The sequence below is a fragment of the Pelophylax lessonae genome (genome assembly GCF_965119305.1).
Source record: "Pelophylax lessonae genome assembly, chromosome: 2".
NCBI classification, from domain to species: domain Eukaryota; kingdom Metazoa; phylum Chordata; class Amphibia; order Anura; family Ranidae; genus Pelophylax; species Pelophylax lessonae.
The window spans coordinates 664,774,964-664,783,569 of NC_138769.1; the positions used below are offsets into that span (position 1 = coordinate 664,774,964).

General features: G+C 44.8%; 1 protein-coding gene across 1 annotated transcript in view; it reads left to right on the top strand.

Moving 5' to 3' along the window:
- ALKBH8 (alkB homolog 8, tRNA methyltransferase) overlaps positions 1–8,009 on the top strand; it is a 113,004-nt gene extending 104,995 nt beyond the window's left edge. Inside the window, exons 11-12 of the mRNA XM_082245351.1 lie at positions 3,025–3,174; positions 7,374–8,009. Coding sequence (XP_082101477.1) covers positions 3,025–3,174; positions 7,374–7,820 — 597 coding nt within the window. The 3' untranslated portion in view covers positions 7,821–8,009. The remainder of the gene's footprint in view (positions 1–3,024; positions 3,175–7,373) is intronic.
- The last annotated feature ends 597 nt before the right edge of the window (positions 8,010–8,606 follow it).

Sequence of the window (8,606 nt, forward strand, 5' to 3'; positions counted from 1 at the left end):
CCCGTTCCTTGAGCAGAACGTTTTCTTCACTTTTCCCAAAGATCATTCCTAGTTCCCACCAGGAGCCGCAAGATTCAGTGAACGATTCGGATGTTACTGTCCGTCAACTGGCCTTCCCTTCAGACTTGCATGAGGATCCTGGGACTGATGGTGGCCTTCTTAGAGGCAGTACCGTATGCCCAGTCTCATGCCCGAACTCTCCGAAAGGAGATTTTTTTCTAATGGAATCGGAATCCCTATTCTCAGGACAATCGGATCCGGTTGAGCGAGCGGACCAGGGAGTCTCTGGTCTGGTGGCTTCGGTCTCCGATGCTCAGCCAGGGGAAGTCATTTCTTCCAATATAATCCTGGTTACCGATAAATGTATTGGAACTGAGCGATCAGACTTTGTCTGATTTACTGGACCGAGCAGCTCCAGAGCAGCCCGATTCGGATCCAGTCGACCGTGGCTTATGTCGATCACCAAGGGGGCACCAAGAGTGCCCTGGCGGCCATAGAAGTGGCCAGCATTCTTCATTGGGCGGAACGGTTTGTTCCGGCTCTCTCCGCGGTATTCACTCCGGGGGTGGAAAATCGGCAGGCTGATTATCTCAGCCCTCAGATTCTGGATCAAGGGGTATGGCCTCTTCATCCAGAGGTATTTCACCAGCTGTGCCTTCATTGGGGCACCCCGGAGGGGGATCTGTTGGCAGCTCGGCTCAACGGGTAGGTGCGGAGGTTTATAGCCCGCTCCCGAGATCCTCGAGCGGACGCAGCAGATGCGCTGGTCGCCCCGTGGGGACAGTATCAGCTACTGTATGTCTTCCCTCCTCTCAAGTTGCTGCCGAAACTTCTTCACAGGATAGAGGTGGAGGGAATTCCAGTTATCCTGGTAGCTCCGGACTGGCCTCGTCCACCCGGATACACCGACTTGGTCAGGCTGGTCGCGGACGCTCCTTGGAAACTTCCTCTCAGGGAGGATCTGCGGTCTCAGGGACCGATCTTCCATCCTGTTTTACAATCGCTGGCTTTAACGGCCTGGCTATTGAGACTCAGGTGCTGAAGGACAAGGGATTGTCAACTTCAGTTATTCCTACTTTAATTAAAGCAAGGAAAGCGACTTCCAGAAAGGTCTATCATCGCACATGGAGGTCTTATATTGCGTGGTGTGAATCCTTTGGATTTCCTCCACGTGCCTATTCGGTGACCCGAATCTTGGCTTTTCTGCAACAGGGGGTTGAGCAGAAGCTGGCCTTGAGTACTGTCAAGGGTCAGGTTTCAGCGTTAGCAATTTTCTTTCAGAAACCTTTGGCTACCCATTCCTTGGTGCGGAATTTCATCCAGGGGGTGCGGCACCTGGCTCTGCCAGTGCGCGCGCCTTTACCGCCCTGGGATCTTAATTTTGTGTTGTCGGTTCTTCAGAAACCTCCCTTTGAAAATATCAGGGAGATTCCCTTGCTTACATTATCCCAGAAGGTGGCCTTCTTGGTGGCCATTACTTCTGTCAGAACTGGCCGCATTATCCTGTCGTTCCCCATATCTGGTGGTTCATAGGGATAAGGTGGTTCTTCGTCCGAATCCATCCTTCCTTCCTAAGGTGGTTTCAGAGTTTCATCTGAATGAAGATATTGTGCTACCTTCCTTGTGTCCTAAGCCCAGTCATCCTCGGGAGTTTGCGTTACATTCCTTGGATGTGGTTCGGGCAATCAGGGTATACTTGAAAACTACGGACTCGTTTCGTAAAACGGATTCACTTTTTGTGATCACGGATGGCCCCAAAAAGGGGTTGCCTGCATCTGCCGCGACTATCTCCAAATGGATCAGACAGACGGTGGTACAGGCTTATTCTATTAAGGGTCGGAATCCTCCGTTCCCTGTTAAGGCGCACTCCACTCGGGCGCTCAGTGCTTCCTGGGCCTTCCGCCATCAGGCGTCAGTGGTCCAGGTTTGCAAGGTGGCTACCTGGTCGTCGGTTCATACCTTTACAAAATTTTATAAAGTTGATGTGATGGCATCGTCGGATGCCTCTTTTGGCCGCAAGGTTTTGCAGGCTGCAATTTGAGGAGACCGTTGGTCTACCTCGAGGGTTTTTTTCTGTTGGGTTTTCAGTTGAGTCTCATCCTGTTGTCTGATGAGCCTTTAAAACTTCTAGTTGGCACCGGGTGGGCCTTCTAGATTGGATTTTGATTTCTGTTATCCCACCCCTCATTTGTGGCACTGCTTTGGGACATCCCAATTTAATATTAATCAAGAGGACTGCGTCTGTCAATGAGCGACAGAGAAAATGGATTTTTGTAAAATCTTACCCTAAAATCCTTTTCTCTAAAGCTCATTGACAGACGCAGTACCCGCCCCTCTACTTTTGAGTTGGGTTGGGTTAAATTCTCTGACACTGCTTTGTGACATAACTAACATCCTGTAGCAGAGAGAGAGAGGATATACCCTCTGGGACTGCCCCTAAGGTGTGGCCAGAACGTTTTCCTTCTGCCTAGTGTCCTACTCCTGTAGAGGGCAGTATAACCCAATTTGATATTAATCAAGAGGACTGCGTCTGTCAATGATCTTTAGAGAAAAGGATTTTACGGTAAGATTTTACAAAAATCCATTTATTCTGATAATTTTAGCATATTAATATATTTTGTTATTTCACAGGCCTTTATTTGTAATTTTTCTCTACAGTTACATGTAGGCCAACTTCTTCAGCATCAATTACAGTAAAACTGGCCATACAGGCATAGATGTCTTTTGTTTCTTCATCCTTTTTAATAATGTGGATAAACAAATCTCTCCTGCTGGTTACGGTGTTTTGACAGCTGCCACCTATGGCTGTCAGAATACCAAAACAAAGACTGCAGCTGCTTGGATGCAGTTGCTGTTTAGCCAGCAAAGTTTCTGCCTGGCTTCTTCAATGTTTAGTTCTTCTTTTATTTCTTTTGAGTATCACATTTGTAGCATCTCTCAGGGGTCTTCTGCAAACATACTTTATGGAGACTCATCCATATTTCTACTGTTTATAATTCTAATCTCTCCCTCCTTTTGGTGCAGATAGGTTGTGACCGCAGTAAAAATCTTGTAGACATTTGCGGAGAAAAGGAATACGAGGCGTGTGTTTGTGACGCGTTGTCAGTTCCATTTAGACCTGGTTCATTTGATGCCTGTATCTCTATAGCAGTGATACACCATTTCGCCACTGAGGTAAGTAGATTATTGGACCTGTCCGAATAGTTGTGTTTTGCTTTTTTTAGGACATTTGTCTAACTAAAAAGTTTAAAGTGATACTAAATCTAAACCCTAATGCATTGCTTACATTGAGATGAAAAAACATTTTCAGTTTCCCTGTGCCCGCCCTTCCCGGTGTGATGGGGAGGAGAGAGGAGAAGATATCACCATTGGCTCTTGCTGCTGTTAATCAGTTGCAGAGAAGAGGAAGTGGGGGGCGGGCCTAAGTCCCACTGTGTAAGACTATGCAAAAAATAAAGGGTTGATACAGAGATATGCCAGACCAGCCTGAGATCCCTTCCCCAAACTAATTCATAGAAGAAACAAAAAACAATGTCCCTGGGGAATTTATGTGGACCAGGCTGGAAATAGTAAATATAATAAGGAGAGTATAGGAAAAGTAGATAAAAATTAACATTTATTAATCCATTTAAAATCACAAATCGCATATATAGAGATAAAATATTGAAGAACATGATGATGTAAACACGTTCAATAGATATTACACATATCCTGGTGAGGGATGCAGATCAGAGGTTCTTGAAACAGGTAAGTGTATCCAACATGTTTCGGAATTTGAAAGACTATGGAGTGTGAAATCTATAGATACACAAGTGGGGAGCGAGCATGCAACGTTTGTCCCCATAGCAAACAGCTTGCTATGGGGACACAAAAAGAAGAGGAGGAGCCAAGATCGCTGCTGGGGACCCGAGAAGATGATTGGGCAAAGCTGAGACCTACAATGCTAAATGCTCCTTGAATTGGTGACTTCACCCCCCCCCCCCATTTTTTTTTCTTTTTTTTTTGTTCTTGCGCTTCTATATACATGGGGCTGTCTATGATGTCAAGCCGTTGGAAGGCAGCAGCTTGCATGCTTCTAGTGAGAATTGACTCTTGACACTCAAGCTGACATGTCAAACTAAGACAAAGTGTTTAATTCAAGAAAAAGTAACACCTTCAGAGAAAATAAATAGATTTCTCCTTTAAAGTGATCCTGTGCCTAGACTATGCAGATTATAGTATTTTCGTAAGCAGTACAAGCGCTTACAAATAGTCCCTCGTTCACCTATGTTCCTTTAAGCACTGTGGAGAAATTAATCTTCGGGTTTGCAAAGGAGGCAATGGAATCACAGCTGTTCTCTGTTAGCTGAATTTTGGCATTCTACCAGTTCTCTAAGGTAAAACACGCAGCAGATGTTTCTAAGCTGTAAAAAACTGACAGAAATCTACCTAAAGTGATATTAAAGTCTTGTCTTCATTTTTTTTTTTTTTAATTACAAACATGTTCTACTTACCTGCTCTGTGCAGTGGTTTTGCAAAAAGCAGTCCAGATCCTCCTCTTCTTGGGTCCCTGGCCAGTGCTCCTGGCTCACAGCAAGCAGCTTGTTGTGGGGGCACTCAAGCCGCAGCTGTGTGTCCATTCAGATACGGAGCCGCGGCCCGCCCTGCCCCATCTTTCTCCTAATCACTGACTTTAAATGACAGCAGTGGGAGCCAATGGCGCCTGCTGCTGTCTTGGCCAATGAGGAGGAAGAGTCCCAGGACTTTGTGGCTCTAGTACAGCATCGCTGGATTGAGATGGGGCTCAGGTAATTATTAGGGGGGCTGCTGCACACAGAAGGACATGCATATAATTCATTAAGTTAAAAAAAATATATTATGCCCTTTAAAACCACTTTAAAGTGATAGTAAAGCTACGTTTGTTTATTAAAATAACAAATCTATTATATTTTCCTGCTCTGTGCAATGGCTTTGAACAGAGCAGCTCCGATCCTCCTCTTCTTAGGTCCCCCTTCGGTGCTCCCCCCCTCTTAGTGCCCCCATAGCAAGCCGCTTGCTATAGGGGCACTTGTGCCTGCTCACTCCCAAGCCCCGCTCTGTGTGTCCCCTGCTCTCTCATCACTGGCTTTGATTGAGAGCAGCGAGAGCCAATGGCTCCTGCTGCTGCTGCATATGAGCCAATGAGTAGCGAGAGGAGCCTCTGCTCTCGTGCACATCACTGGATTGAGATCGGGCTCAGGTATGTATTTAGGGGGAAACAAAGGAATATAAAATGGAAGATATCTGCGCTAGTCTTAAAACATCACTATACAAGCAGCTACAATAAATCTGTTTGACGGAAGATACATAAAAATAAAAAGTCCAAAAATGCAGCGCTGAGTGAACAATTTAATGATTGCTCAATGTCCATACAGATGAAATCCCTTCACCATCAGTCATGTGAAATGATAGCACGCAATACCATAGGAGTGCTCTTAAAGGGGCTGCTTACCAGACCATCATATGTATGAAGCATGTAACAGAAAGTACAGAGGGGGAGAGCCAGTAATGCCTCGTTTCCACTGAGCGGAGCGGTTCGGGTCGGTACAGTTTGGAAGGGTTAGAATGGTCCGGTCTATTCAGGTGAGCGTTTCCACTGCAAGTCGGGCCACCAGGGACCATGTGGGGTTTACACCAAATCAGGTGTTTGTTTTGCTCTTTCATTTGACTTGAGCATTGAAGTTTTCCTGTCCGCCAATCAGTGGAATCTATCGTGTGACGCCAGTAGCTCCGCCCTAACCGTACCGTACCATTTCCTATGGCCCTACATCTGAAGCAGGACCAGGAATGGTGCGGTTTGGTTCGGTTGTATGGGCCACTTTCATAATGGAAACACTCAAATTAGCGTACCGTACCGAACTGACCCGAACCGATCCGCTCAGTGGAAACGAGGCATTATAGAAAGGGCGAACTTCTGTCCAAACCCTCTCATCAGCTATCCTCTTCTTCTCAGAGTGTCTGGACACGTTTATAATGGGGCTGCCTAAGCTCTCATAATGAGGAGAGCCACCACCAGAAAGACAATGAGGCAAAGATAGTAGTCCCCTGTTTTGGTAGTAATACAAAGGTTTATTACAATTCTACTTACAAATGTGATAAGACATCAAGCAGTAAATTAAAAGTAGTGGCCGTGGCTCGGAAAGCGTACCAGCGTCATAACGTCCAGCTTGACATGTTTCATCCAATGGGATTTCTTTTTCCCATTGGATGAAACATGTCAGGAAGGACATTATGACGCTGGTACGCTTTCCGAGCCGCTGCCACTACTTTTGATTTATTTACTGTTTGATGCCTTACCACCAAAAACAACAAAAATGACAAAAATCTTTCCCTTAGTTAGTAAACGCAATAACTTTTGCGCAAACCAATCAAAATACGCTTATTGTAATTTTTTTTTTACCAAACATATGTAGCAGAAAACAAATTGGCCAAAAATGTTAAAAAATGTTGATTTTTAAATTTTTTTGGGGGGAATTTCAAATAAAAAAATGTGATAAATATTGCTATTTTTGCAAAATTGTCGCTCTTTTTTTGATTATAGCTCATGATCAAAAAATCGCACAGGTGATCAAATACCACCAAAAGAAAGCTCTATTTGTGGGAAAAAAAGGACGTCAAATTCGTTTAGGTACAGTGTCGTACGACCGCGCAATTGTCCGTTAAAGTCACGCAGTGCCGAATCGCAAAATACCCCCTGGTCAGGAAGGGGGTAAAATCTTCCGGGGCTTAAGTGGTTAAAATAATACCCAGTGATTATACCATGAAGGTCTTCTTTGTTGAGGTGTTTCTTGCTATGAGGTGACAACTCTGTGCCCCTGTCCCCCGGTTGTGCTCCTGTGTTGTCCCCTTCTTGTCTCATGAGCTTTGCACAGGCATTGTCCACCAGTGTGGAGAAAACCCACCCTGAGCAATGACATGCAGCTGTCATCAGAGTGCATCCATGTAGAGAAGTGGTTGCAAAGAGGTTGGGGGATATCAGAAAATATTAAAAAAAAATGAAAATTTCTAAATGAAAAAACGGGCTTGACATTTGTTTACTACACACGGTGCTTTAGCACAGTGGTTCTCAACTCCGGTCCTCGGGACCCACTAACAGGCCAGATTTTAAGTATTACCTTGGGGGATGCAGACTAGAATACTGCAATCACTGAGAAGCAAATGAGATCACCTGTGATGTAATTTAGTTATCTTGCAAACCTGGCCTGTTGGTGGGTCCCGAGGACCGGATTTGAGAACCACTGCTTTAGCAGATGAAATGTCATCCAGATGGGGTCTGCTTTAAAAGCAGTGAGGCTGACTGTTCCTTTGCATTTGAAAACAGAATGTTATAAAGTGCTTTTTTCATCTATATTCAGGAAAGAAGATTGGCAGCTATACAAGAATTAACTGGTCTTCTAAGGAAAGGTGGGCAAGTGTTGATCTATGTCTGGGCGATGGAACAAGAGTACAACAAGAAGAAATCGAAATACTTGAAGGAAAGTTCTAATGAACCGTTACTGCTGAGTAGCAAAGCTGATGTGAATCAGGACTTCAATAGCAAATTACCTGTTCACACTAACAGAACAGCCTTCGACTCTCAGGACCTTTTAGTGCCATGGCATCTCAAGCCAAAATGTCAATCCAAGAACTCTGAAACCTCTACGGGGGAAGAGCAGCTGGTGCCCAGCTCAGTGTATCATCGATATTACCACGTGTTTCGGGAAGGGGAGATGGAGGCACTGTGCAGAAAACTGCAGGATGTTACAGTCCAGCACACGTACCATGATCAGGGGAACTGGTGTATAATCCTGGAGAAGCTTTGAAACCTCTGAAGACTATCACCCGGGGCTGGCCAGATGTTCACTCATTACACATCACATCCTTTAGGGGGGCTCTCTGTTCCAGCCATTCCGGGAAGAGTCTGACTCTTAAATGTTCAATTAATTTTATGAATATTTTAAAATGATGATCATTTAATAAAGAATTTGGACAGATATGATCACTGGTGACTAGAGGTCTCAGACGTGTCAGTGTGTGCACACTAGGTGGCATCATTTCACTAGGAATCATTTCCAGACACCAATGCTCGGAGAAATCCTGTTTGCAGGCTTGATAAGGAGAACTACATTTGTTACAAATGCAGACATCTGGGAAAATAATTTAGATACATATGTCAAAGCATTGGGCTGTTATCCACATGAACTAACTTATTATTTCAAATAGTACAGGCCAGTACAGATTGTTTTACCAAACAGGCCATATTTACATATAAGATAAGGTTGCTGTCTTAGGGTGCATTCACACCTGCGAATGCACCCACACTTCGATTAGATGCAAGAATCCCAGCAGGAGTTCCTGTAATTAGATGTGGGAGGCAGCCTCACTGAAAGCAATGGGAAAGAATAGCAGTTGCATGTAATCCCTTATTAGAGACAATTGGCTGCCAGAGCAGGCAAACTTCCACTGCTTTCAATGGGGCTTCCTCTCCCAGCTAAGGAACCCCCAGTGGGGTTTTTGCATCTAATCAGAGTTTGGGTTCATTCACAAATGTTAATGCACCCTTATGGGGGGGACATCAATAAATGGTATTTGTTCCAAAGCATGTACCT